Raw genomic sequence first — 12,981 nt, 5'->3', positions numbered from 1 at the left:
TGCTTGGGTAGACGTTTGATCTTTGCCTCTTGCTATGTTAACCCAATCTCCTACACACTCAGGTGTGGTGTGTGTGTGTGTGTGTGTGTGTGTGTGTGTGTGTGTGTCTGTGTTTGTAGGTAAAAGAACAACTTTGAGGGTCATTGTTCAGGCACTGTCTACCTTTTTAAAAGATTTATTTTTATATGTATGAGTGTGTTGCTTGTCTATCTGTCTGTGTACCATACACATGTCTGGTGCCCACAGAAGCCAAGAGTGTGTTGGATCCCTTGAAACTGGAGTTTTAGGCAGTTGCGAGCCATCTTGGGTCCTCTGCAGGTGCAGCAAGTGTTCTTAATTGCTGAGCCACCTTCCTTGTTCATCTTGTTTAAAAGACAGGCTCATACTGGCCTAAAACTCACCTGGTAGGCTAGGCTGGTTTCTCAGGGAGCCCTAGGGATTTGCCTGCTTTTGTCTCTGGTGATGGACTTACAAGTGCATGCTACCACACCCAGCTTTTTATGAGTTCTGGGGACTGAACTCAGGTCCTATAGACAGCACCAACTGCTCAGCCCTCAGATGGCATCTTCAGGCATCTCCTCTGAGCTCTCACTGCCTAGCACAGAATCACACACATTTAAGCCTGCTCTCTCCTGTCCTGTGACACAGAGGGTACCACACCCAAACACAAAGGTTGCTAGCCTCATTCGTTTCTCTGCAGGCTTTGGCTTTGGAACCAGGGTAATGACGTATATTTAAAAGCTAATTCTCCATTTATTTATCAGTGGCGGGAGCTGGCAAGAGTTATTCTCAGGCCCTCCTATTGTTCTGGGAGTGAGGCTGAACTGTGGCTATGGACCTGGACTTTGGAAAAGGAAAGTTAAGAGAGAACTACTTGCTCTTGGAGTATTCTTGAGTTCCTTTCAGTCTCAATATTCTCACCCATGAAATGGGAAAAGCACTACAGTACCCTATGTTCAGGGCTGCAGAAGGGACCTACCTGTAGTATGGCTTTGGCTGCTGTCTCTTTTCTTCTTTTGAACAGCAATCCTTCTGTGAAAGTCCAGCCTTGCTTTTCTGTGGCCTCCCCAAGCCCTGCTCTCCCTTCTTCCCACTGAGGAAGTCCTTGGTTCATTGCTGACCAGCCTTCCTGCCCCCCACCCCGCTGTGGCCCAGGAACCCTGGGAGACCTCAGACCAAGGGCACACACACTGTTCCCAAGATGCTCTCACTCTTGCTCAATTGCTCTGGATCCAGGGAGAGGTTGGACCCAGACAGTGATGAAACACTGTCAATCCTGCCTCTTTAGAACCTGAGGGTGGCCTTGGAGATGGGGCTCTTAGAGCATCTGTGGGCTCAGGTCCCAGCCAGCTCACCTGATCTGAGGGGGCTGGAAGCAGGAGGAAGAAATAAACACCACTTCTACAACCCCGTCCCTCACCATGGCTGCACATACGTGTGACCACCCCTTACATTCCATCCAGGTACAGAGAAAGAGGGCAGAAGCGCTTCAGGAACACATCTTCATTTACTTTTACTTTGCTTTGATTTTCATGACCCAGGCTCTCATGGAGCCCAGGCTGGTCTCAAATTTGCTGTCACCAAGAGATGGCCTTGAACTTCTGAGACACCTGACTCTACCTCCTGAGTGCTAGGGTTACAGGTGTTCACAACCATGCCTGATTTCTTTGTGCAGTGTTGGGGAACTGAACTCATGCATTTGTGTATGCTAGGCAGCACCCTACCAAACTGAGCTTCAAACCCAGCTCCAAAGTGCATGGGATTAGAGATTGGAGCAAGGCAAGTCATGTTGAGGACCTGGATAATGGGCTGGTGAGATGGCTCAGTGATAGAAACACCTGATAACCTGAGTTTGATCCCTGGGACATACATAGTAGGAGACAACCAACTCTGAATTTTTCCTCTGACTTACACACATGTGCTATTACACTCACACCCACCCATACACACATAAAACAAATACATTTTAAATAAATAAAAATTTAAAAAAATATAAAAGAGCCCAGAGAAGTAAATAAAGTAACAAATGTACTTTTAATTGATTTTTCAAGTAAAAACTACACAGGGAGGAGGATCAGCGATTAATTCTGGCTCTAATTTATCAGAACCATATTATCTACATTAGAAAAAAACAAGGCATTATGTCCTCATGGGTCTCATGGGTCACATGTGCGGCTGGCCACCAAATCTGGCTTATTATATTCCGTATTTCTTCTTCAGCTCTTCCACTTTCTCCACATAGGTTTTCATGGCACTTTCCTTGGAAGTTCCTGGGAGGAATTGGTGGGAGCACACATTAGGGAGGCACTCTGATGCAGAGGCATCCTTGTCTGGTGGGGTGTCTGGCCTTAGCTTTTAAAAAAACTTGTATCTGTACAGTGGATGTAATACGGATGTATGTGTCTGCATGTTTGCCAGCAAATGTGCACCTGTGTGCGATGTGGAGGTCAGAGTTCCACATCAAGTGTCTTCTCCATCGCTCTCTATTTACTTAAAAAGACCTTTATTGTTTTATTAATTAGTGTGCATACGTGCCTGAAAATATGTGAACCAAATGCATGCAGGTGTCTGAAGAAGTGAGATGAGGGTGTCAGACCACTTGGAACTGGAGTTCCAGGCAGTTGTGAGCCACTTGTAGGTTCTGGGAACCAAATCCAAGTCCTCTGTAAGAGCAGCATGTACTCTTGATCAATTAACCACCTGTCTAGATCCACCTTAGCTACCTAAAAAAAAAAAAAAAAAATGTATTTATTTTGCAAGGGGGTGTGTGGTGGCCTGAATGAGAAAAGCCCCCAACAGGCTCATATATTTGAATGCTTGGTCCCCAGTTAGTGGAAGTGTCTGAGAAGAATTAGGAGGTATGGTGTTATTGGACAAGGTGTGTCACTGGGGGTGGGCTTTAGGGTTTCAAAAACCCATGCCATGCTCAGTCTCCCTCTCTACCGCCTGTGGATCAGGATGGAAAGCTCTCAACTACCGCTCCAGCGTCATGTCTGTCTGCTTCCTGCCACGATGGTCATGCACTAACCTTCTAAAATTGTAAGCAAGCAGAGCTGCCTTGGTTATGGTGTCTTTACAGCAATAGAACAATAATTAAGACAGGGGAGGGGTGCATATACCTACTAAGGCTAGGGTAGAGATCAGGGGGCAAGACTTGTGGGAACTGATTTTCATCCTTTGAGCTCTGGGGATCAAACTCAAGTTGTCAGGGTTGGTGGCAATCACCCTTACCCGCTCAGCCTTCTCACCAGACCCTCCACTTTATTTTGTGAGATAAGGTTTCTCATGGAACCTGGAGCTTCTGGATTGGCCAGTGAGCTCGAGGGTCAATCTGTCTGTCTCTTCCCCTTCCAGCATTAGGGTTACAGATGCATATTGCTGTGTCTGGCTTATTTACACAGGTACTCAGGTTCTTGTGCTTGCATGGCAGGCAACTTGCTGACTGAGCAATCTTCCTAGCTCCAGATATTCAAGCTTTCAACATATGACACGATGTTAGGATCTACACACGTATTGGGCACACTTGCTATGATCCCAGTTTACTATCTGGGGGCTGTTTCTTACACATACAGCACAGCTCTCTTATATCTCAGAGATGGGCTGAGGACTGGGATCACTGCACTCCAGGGCACAAGTTCTGCTTCACAACACACATCAAGCTCTTACATGATGGGCCACCCGTCAAAGTGGGGCAGCATGGACCTCAGCCCTCTAGACAGGCAAGGAAGTGTCCCTGCAGTGATTTTATGCTGCCGATTTCGTGTTTTGGCTTCAGCCTTACAGACTATCTATTTTGGATTTTTTTTTGGGGGGGGGAGAGCTGTTTCGAGACAGGGTTTTTCTGTGTAGCTTTGGAGCCTGTCCTGGAACTCACTCTGTAGACCAGGCTGGCCTCGAACTCACAGAGATCCGCCTGCCTCTGCCTCCTGAGTGTTGGGATTAAAGACGTGCACCACCACCGCCCAGCTTCTATTTTGGATTCATATCTCCCAGAGCTTTGCTGTTGGCTGTGAAAAGATGAGTCAGCTACCCTCAAGGTAGATAAGTTGGGAGAAGAGGTGAAGACTGAAGAAAAGCAGCTGGATCTTGGAAAGGAATGAGGCAAATCTTTGTCTCTTGGTCACAGCACAAGGGACAATGAATACACCCTGAGGGACAGCCATAGATTCCCGCAGGGTAATGAGAAGTCCTCAGGGACTGAGGAGGCTTGTTGTGAAGCACTAGGGTATCTGGGGCCTGAGAATGGTGTGGAAGATGGACAGACCCACAGGGCCCCATGGCAGTGCATTTTAGTGTGCTGGGCCCTTCCTGAGTTCATGCCTTTCCCCTTGTGAGGACAGAGGCTTATTCAGCAACTGGCTGGCGAGGGTACGAAAGCTGCCAACAGCTTTGGTGCCAGCTTTCAGGGCTTGCTGCCACGGGAACACGTGATTTAGTGGAGCCTGGACACTTTTTGGATGCTTGTGCTTAGCAAATAATAGTCCCATTCACTGTCCATGCATTACCTCATCCCCTTTTTTCATGTGCCCTATGGCTGAAAGGGAACTGGGGAAGGGCCACTCGGCTAAGGGGTCACTGCCTGGCCTTGTTGGGGAGATAGAGGTGTGGACGAGAAAACTCTTTTTACTCTGAAGACATGACTACAGTGTCACTCCCCAGCCTATTTCTCAGTGGCTGGTCCCCAAATCCCTTCCCTCCAGATAACACCTCTGCCCAGAGAGGAGCTCTTAGAAAAGACATTGGCAACATTCGGAGGGAAAGGAGGTGGCCTAGTTTTCGCCATGCTAGGCCTGGCTGGGCTGGCTCCTGGTGTGTGCCTCCTGACCTTTGTCCTTTCTACTCCAGAATGGAGTCTTCAATGCCCAGCCTCACAAGGGAGGGAAGTTGATCAGAACAAGTTACCTTTAAGTTTATTCCAGGAATCCCACTTGGCCTTGCCTTTGAGGTCCAAAAGCCCGGGCCGATCTGCAACAATGGAAGGGTAGACAGTAGATTTGTTACAAGTTCTAATAGAGAACTTTATCAACTTTTTTTCCATGAAAAGCAAGGCATTTTCCCTCCCAGAACAGAGGTTCTCTGTGTAGCCTTGGTTATCCTGTAACTCACTCTGTAGACTAGGCTGACCTTGAACTCAGAGATCTACCTACCCCTGCCTCACGTATGCTGGGATTAAAGGTGTATGCCACCACCTCCTAGAACAAAGACATTTTTTTTTTTTTAATGCACAGACTCCCAGTGTCTCACACAGAGGATTCTATTGTAAGAAACCCAGATGGATTTATAGCAGCCCAAATTTAAAACTGAGAAAAAAACAGGATAAAAAATGTTCCTAGGTTTTTTGTTTTTTTTTTTTTTTGTAAGTTAAATGTTTAAAACCCAAAATATTATATAAAAACAACACTATTCTTTGGGACTGGGGATGAGGGTCAGTGGGTAGGTGCTTCTCCAACATGTACAAAGCCTGGGTGAGTTTCAGCACTGTATAAATAGGAAATAGTGGCACACGCCTATAATCCCAACACTCAGGAAGTAGCGGCAGGAGGATCAGGAATTCAAGGTCACCTCAGCTACACAGTGACTTTTAAGCCACTCCAGGATACATGAGAATTTGTCCCCCAAAATAAAATGAGGCTGGGTGTTAGTGGCTCATGCCTTTAATCCCAGCACTTGGGAAGCAGAAGTAGGTGGATCTCTGTGAGTTCAAGGCCAGCCTGGTCTACAGAGCCAGTTCCAGGACAACCTCCAAAGCTACAGAGAAACTCTGTTTCGAAGAAAACCAAACCAACCAACCAATCAAACAAACAAATAAAAGAAAACTGATAGGCCTGGTGGTGCATACCCATGATACCAACCATTCCAGAGGCTGGCAGGAGGATTGGAAGTTCAAGGCCTGCCTGGCCTACAAAGAAAAAACTTAGAGCCAGATTAGGTGGCTTAGTTAGATCTATTTCAAAATCAGAAAAATATTAAATAATAAAAGGGCTGGGGACATGGCTCAGTTGGCAAAGTGCTTGCCTGGCATGCCCCAAACCCTGGTCCCATCCCCAGCACCAGATACAACAGGCCTGGTGATCCACATCTGTAAGGTGGAAGAAGGAAAATCAGAACTTCAAGTTTTTTTTTTTGTTGTTTTTATTGGGGGGGCTACATAGTGAATTTGTGTCAGCCTAAGCTACATGAGACTCTGTTTTAAAGAAAACAGAGGGGGAGAAAAAAAAGGGGGTGAGGAAAAAGATAAAAAATTATCAAATCAAACCTATACACTTTAATCAAATTAAACAAACATCCAAAAACTCTGAAAAAAAAAATGGGGCTGGAGAGGTGGTTCAGTTAAAAAGCACTGGATGCTCTTCCAGAGGACCCAAGTTCAATTCTCAGCACCCACATGGAGGCTCACAACTGTGTGTAAGTTCAGTTCCAGGGGATCTGGGACCCTCACACAGAAAGAGGTAATGCAGGTAATGCACCAGTGCACACAACATTAAAACAACAACAAAATCCCAAAGACAATTCTGAAAAGAAATACTATTAGGTTCCCCCAACCCCCTTTCTCAGAGGCCTGGTTTCTTTCCATTGCGTTACTGTCATCAGTGTTCTGGTGCCCTTGCCTGGTGACTTGTCTTTATAACCTGACCCTATTTTCCCTCCACATCACTGCACTCCTTGTTGATTTGTAGGTTTTTTTTTTTTTTTTTATTTTTAATTGAAGACCAGGCTTCTTCCTGAGCAACTGCATTTGGGAGAGACGTTCTCACAACACCCTTCCTGGGGAACAATTTCATTGCTAAGAGCAGACACTGCAGAGCATGCAGCTTGGGGACTGAGACTGAGGGAAAAGTCCTGGGAACCTTATAGGAAGACTGTGCCAAATGTGTGGATGCCAGAGGACGATTTTGGGAGTTAGTTCTTTCACCAAGTGGGTCCATTATGCAGCCAGGCATGGCAGCAAGAGCCTTTACCTGCTAGCCGTTTCACTGGTTCTTGAAACATTTAATTCAGCAGCCACTTGCCCCACGTGACTGCTGAGCCCTTGAGACACAGCTCATGCAGCTACAGACTGAGCTTTGTGAATTGCTTAGGTTTAACCATTTTCAGCTAAAGCCTTGGCTAGTCTTTGTTGTATTGAATAGTACAGCCGAAAAGCAGACAAGTTTCCTGATCAGGAAGTGATAGATTCCAAGCCAATCTCCTGATGCTCAAATGCCAGCAAACCTCTAGCCTGGCTAGAGGCCAGGCTCTGACAAAATACTTTCTGGCAGCAAAGCATCCCAGCCTCCCTGTTCCCTTCTCACTTCCTTCTTCTTCCTGGATAAGCCCTCTGTTCTGACCTGCTTGGCCTGCCACTTCAGCTCCAGGGGAACTGGAAGCCACACTTGGTGGGTAGCTGAGGGATACATTTTCTTCTATGCTGTCATGAGTCCTTGCTAGAATGCACTGTGCTTCTATCTCAGTATATAGCCACTGCCTGAGGCAGCAGCAAAGACAATATTATACACCCAGGTAATCTATAGCATAGTTTCAAAATCTGTGCCAAGGGGCTGGAGAGATAGGTCAGCCAATACAGTGCTTATCTTGAAGTATAAGGACCTGAGTTCTATTCCTAGAACTCATGTGGGGAAAAAAAAGGGAGAGGTTGGGGAGGGGGTGGGCGGCAGCGGTACAGGGCAGTCTGTGCTGGAGACGTAGAGACAGGCAGATCACTGGGGTTGCTGGCTCACCAACCTAGACTATTTGGCAAGCCCCAAGCCAGTGGGAGATCCTGTCTCAAAAAATAAAAGCAAGACACCAAAGGTAGATGGTGCCCATGGAAACAACACTCAAGACTGTTCTCTGGTCTCCTGGCCCGTACAAAAATGTCTGCATCAAGATTTTCAAAGAGAGGGAAAAAGTCATTTGAACAGTGCAGACTTTGGCCAGTATCACTTTCATCTTGCCCCAGGGTACCACATGTGTCCCTGCTCATCTATTAGGCTTGGGGTGGCTGCCAAGTGCTCGATGGCCCTGTTCATCTGATGGGAGCAGGAGGCTCAACAAAGCTACTACTGAGCAACAGGGCTTAGATCGAGGAAGGCTTCCTCTCTGGGGCCTTTGCTTCCTGAGATAATCGACAATCAGTAAGGTCCTTCTAAAAACCAGATTGAATCTGCTCCCAGGGTCACACAAAGAATTTAGGAAGATGGTCTTTACAAGTGAAAAACCTCCCAGCTTAAAGTCTTGACACCAGTGATCTGTCACCATACCCCTCTTGAACCTTAGGGCCTCAGGCAGTTGGAAAGTGAGGTTCTTGGATTCCTGGGCTGCGAGCCAACTTGGCTTGCTCTGATGAGAAGTCGGGTATACCTACCTGTATTTACATCACCTACAGTGGCTTGTTTAAAGTGGCTGTAGATGAAGAGCATCTCTTCATCAGTTGGCTGGGTCTTGAGGCGCTTCACCTCCTCAGCAGCTTTGTCAAATTCAGCCTAAGTGAGAGGCAGAGGAACAGGGACGGATGGGAAGGCAAGAAAGCAGCACTCCTCCCAAACTCTCTCCTCTCACCAACATTTGGTAAAGGCCCACCTGTCCACTCATGCAGTTACAGCCCTGTGTCAAGTGCTGGGAATAGATTTGGCACACAATGGATGTACAGGCCCTTGAAAATTTTCCTCCCAACTGCCTGACCACCGCTGGCCCAAATCCAGCAATTGCTGGGGTTCCTGCAAAGCCCAGACCTCCGATCAGCGGATTGACCCGGCAGTGAGGGAAAACGTGGAGTGTCAAAACAGTCGATTAGGGTTTAGGACACGAATGCAGTGGAATCCAGGGTCAGGAGCCCACTGGTCCCTTTCTACTGGGGCCTGGAGTTCAGCGTTGACCTCTGTCCCAGTGCCCAGATTAGGGAGAGGCCAGTGGGAGGAGCCAGGGATCACCCTCTCGGTCCCAGACAGGGGTCTCCACTGGAGGGAAGGCAAAGGCTTCTGGGCCACCTCATATAGTCGCATCTCTTCTGTACAGGGGCATGCCAGGCACAAGACTAATTACTTCCCCCGACCTCCAGGCTCCCCTGCCAGGGAGGGCCTCCATAAGTGCCCCACAGTTTCACTCCGGTCCTTCTCAGAAAGGGATTCAATCTTCTCTGCCCTTCATCCCCTCTCGCTCCATCTTTCTTTCAAGGACCTTGTGCCTGCTTCACCCAGGAGTCCAGCCCACCCGCAACCCTCCAGCAGTTCCGGCGTGGGTGGCAGTTTCAGAAATCTGCAAGGAAAAAAGTTCCGCTCCCCAGGCTATGAGCTGGGCTCGGATCCCAGAGCAGAAGGCTAGCATCCGGGGGGAAGACACCCCGCGGGGTTCCTGCAGATTGATTGCCCCAAACCCATTGCATCTTCGCAGCCCGGCAGGGCACGCGCAGTACCTGAGACATTTCTGGCGAGGTGACCTGGATCTCGAAAGCGCGGGAGCAAGTACAGGCAGGTAGCACTAAAGTTCTAGAGCGCACAAGGCAGCTAGCTCCTTTAAAAGCACTGCCCTTGCGTTCCGACAGAGCTCGGGCGAGCGCCTGCAGCCAATCAGAAGTCGGATCTGCTTTCGGGGGCGTGTCCAGCCTAGGAGGGTCCAGCCCCTCCCGTACCCAATAGAGAGTTTGTTACGCACGCGCGCGAGGAGCCGCGGGGCACGCCGGGAGCAGGTGGGCAGCACTACGGGTTTTTGGGCGGGTGTTGGGGGGTGTACTCGGGGTGAGGGCGGTTGAACAGGAGCTGGGCGGGAACTGAGGTCGCGTGGAATGGGGTGCTGCTCCAGGAGAGTAGTAGTCAGTATGATTCTTTCCCTTTAATACTATGCCGGTTGGGAAGAAGCCGGAAGTTGCATCTCTGGTCTAGTAACTTCTCAGCCTGGAAAACGGGATGTTGCGACACCTTTAAGGGACTCTAGGAAAGAACCCGCGGTGCCCTGCGCGACGGTGAACCGTTCTTTGGACCAAGCCCAGGCCCAAGCCTTTTCATCTGAACTGTTGGCACATTCTTTGACCTATGCATATTGCCCATGGTTTTCAGTCCTGTACCCCTAACACCTTCCAGTGTTCCACCAGTGCTTTATAAAGGCCGAGGCAGTGTGATACGTTTTGCACGGGGGAGGTGCCCAACAAACCCTTGTTCAGTGAATAACCTTTCTTCTCAAATGCTTTTTTAAACACTCGGCCTCATCAGTGCAGGCTTCTAGACTTCGGACACGCAGCAGTGGACAGATGAATCTCTGCAACCTTAGAGCTCCTTATAGTAATAGTTGGCATACTAGATTATGGATTTTTTTTAAGAAAAGTGAAGAGTTGGGAGTTTTAACTGGTGGGTGTGGTGGGGGGCACGGTGGAGAGAAGATACAGCCTGAGAGTTGTTATTTTGTAAAAGTTTAAAAATATAAGAAAGGCACAAGAGATGAGATGTGGGAACGAGAGATACATTAACCATAGTTTACTCCAGGTCGGGGAAGGAGAGCGAGAGTGGGAGAGACGAGAGAGACACAGGAAGTGGGCAGGGGTCTGTCTTTTAAAGGGGTCTTTTACATCTGCATTTTTGCCAATGTAATAATACCTGAACATTTCACTGAGCAATTCCTGCAAGTAAGGGAAGCAGCATTCTAGCAGAGAGCAGGGGTGAGCAACGGTTGCTGTGGAAATTGATATCCCCTTTGAGTTCTTTGTCTCATTAACAAAATAATCTAAAATTGACTCAGAAGGAAGCCTGAGGACAATTTCATTGAAGTTTGAGGTTTAAGACAACAGGGAAGACAAGCTGAAAATACTGATACACACTAGAAAGAAAGGAAATGGAGGAAAAGTCAATGCCTTTTAAGCTAGGCCTGAGGTTAGAGAAACAGTGACAAAGCCCTCAGCAGGGCGTTGGGTTCAAGGGTATTCAATTCCAAGCATCCTGTCTCAGGGCAGAGGATTGCACCAGAGGCCTGTGTTTAGACATAGAAATAGAGATAGCTTTTTTTGTTTTGTTTTGTTTTTCGAGACAGGGTTTCTTTGTATTTCTTTGGAGGCTGTCCTGGAACTCACTCTGTAGACTAGGCTGGCCTTGAACTCACAGAGATGCTCCTGCTTCTGCCTCCCGAGTGCTGGGATTAAAGGCTTGTGCCACCAACGCCTGGTTTAGAGATAGCTTATTAAGAAGGGAAATGCAGGGAATGAGAGAGTAAAAGGGGATGAGGCTGGAGAACTAAGAAAGAGATAGGCTGGCTAAATGATGGCAGAGGTTAGTCGTTCTGGGGATGCAGGCATTCATTCTGATGGAGATGGAAGCCATCCAGATTTCCAGCAGAGATGATGGAGTGCACAACTGTCTTATGCAAGCTTGTCATGGGAAGCTTAGCTCCATGGGAGTGGGAGGAAGGGAGGCAGCACAAGTGGATGGAAGAATTTAGTGGGACAAAAGGAGAATTTTCTGCCATTGGATACCAAGGTGGAAGAGAAGAGTGATAGAAAAATTCTCTGGAAGTCATTTAAAAAAAAAAAAGATATTGTTCCTCTTAAATCTAATGTGTGGCAAGAGGCCTGGAGCACAGATCGCCACCCTTTCTACCCTCCACCTCATCATAACTAGTAGTTTACAAAGGGAGGGCTGGGGCTGTTGCTCAGTGCTGGATAGTGTCTGCCTAGTTAGTATATCTGAGGTCGTGAGTTGGATTCCTAGCTCTGCAAAATCAAAAACTTAAGCCCAAGCTTTCAGATGTCACCAACAGCATCAGTCAGGTTTTGTGGAATGTTTAAGGAGGAATTTAATTACAAGGAAGGCATCTAGGTTGGTCAGTTTGCGAGCCACTTTGCTCAGAAAGCAAGAGTAACAAAAATTTTGGAGTTATACTTGGAGAAATTGCCTGTGATGTATAAAGGGTATGGATTTCCCCCATTGTGGTGATTTAGGGGACCCTACCCTCTTAAGGGTCAGATGAATAGCTGTGGTAGACTTGTATTCCATTCTGTAATTTCCTTGTCACTTTCAAAAGATCATGGCACCATGAGCCTTTGAATGGACTGAGATGCAGGCAGGCAGATCAGTGCAAGTGCTGCCGTTATCTTGATAGTCTGTATGTAGTTCAAGATTGATCTGTTGGGTGCTTGTTAGGAACAAGATTCGCTTTCTTAATTCCATGTAGTGGCTCCAGATGAGGGTACAAAAATTATTTCAAGTGGGTGACAGACATGCTGAAGGGTTGTGGGTGCTGAGTCATCTAGAGCCAGGGTTGAGAAGGAAGAGCACTTCTTGTTTTGGAGTCTCCCCTAGACAGAGTTTCAGGGTAAGTGAGGGCTTGTTTCTCAGCACACTTCCTGTCCCTTTCCTTGCTGCTCGTTGACTCTTTGTTAGTGTATTATCTATGGAAGTGTCATCTAAAGCCCTGCCCTTAGTGCTTCTACCCCAGGGAGTTGGGATGGCATTTGGAGGCCATAGAAAAACTTTGGCTGTAATTCCTCAGGTACCTTCCTTTTGGGTTGAGAGACAGCGCCTTTCCTTGTCCTGGAACTCACCAAGTAGGCTAGACTGGCTGGGCCAGTGAACCCTAGGGGTCCCTTCTGTTCTGTCTCCCCTGCACAGGGATTATAAACACATGCCACCTGAATGTTTTGCATAGTTTATGGAAATTGAACTCAATGTTCCCATGCTTGTGTGGCAAGCATTTTCCTGACTGAGGCTTCTCAGCCCTTGGAATTTCATTTTTAAAAATAAGCTTCAGGAGCTGGCAAGGTGACCCAGCAGGGAGAGCACTTGCCATGCAACCCTGATAACCTGACTCCAGCCCTTGAAACCTGTATAAAGGTGGGGAGAGAACCAAGTCCACCAAATTGCCCTCTGAGTGCCACATATGTGCTGTGGCATACAGGAATGCCCATGGTTCTTGCACAAACATACAATAATAAATATGTTAAAAATAAACTGCTCAGTATATTTGGGTTACGTCCTATGGATTCTTAACAATTAAATACTTCTACAAAATATTTCTCAGAAT

At 47.5% G+C, this 12,981-nt stretch overlaps 2 protein-coding genes across 3 annotated transcripts in view; one reads left to right on the top strand and one right to left on the bottom strand.

Annotated features, from left to right (window-relative positions):
- Window positions 1–2,016: 2,016 nt before the first annotated feature.
- Window positions 2,017–9,549, bottom strand: Dbi (diazepam binding inhibitor, acyl-CoA binding protein). The gene is made up of 4 exons (XM_027417792.2): window positions 9,392–9,549; window positions 8,345–8,462; window positions 4,903–4,965; window positions 2,017–2,270 (listed from the first exon to the last, which is right to left on the bottom strand). Exons 1-4 carry the CDS (start codon window positions 9,398–9,400, stop codon window positions 2,197–2,199), a joined length of 264 nt encoding a protein of 87 aa, XP_027273593.1. The 5' UTR covers window positions 9,401–9,549; the 3' UTR covers window positions 2,017–2,196.
- Window positions 9,550–9,563: 14 nt separating this feature from the next.
- C5H2orf76 (chromosome 5 C2orf76 homolog) overlaps window positions 9,564–12,981 on the top strand; it is a 63,168-nt gene continuing 59,750 nt past the window's right edge. The window contains exon 1 of one of the 2 annotated variants that reach the window (XM_027417791.2): window positions 9,564–9,664. The gene's annotated coding sequence lies outside the window, so the exon portion shown is untranslated. The remainder of the gene's footprint in view (window positions 9,665–12,981) is intronic. The other variant, XM_027417789.1, reaches the window with a different exon arrangement.

This window comes from Cricetulus griseus, chromosome 5, assembly GCF_003668045.3.
Source record: "Cricetulus griseus strain 17A/GY chromosome 5, alternate assembly CriGri-PICRH-1.0, whole genome shotgun sequence".
Lineage (NCBI taxonomy): Eukaryota > Metazoa > Chordata > Mammalia > Rodentia > Cricetidae > Cricetulus > Cricetulus griseus.
This window is presented reverse-complemented; position numbering and strand designations above follow the sequence as displayed.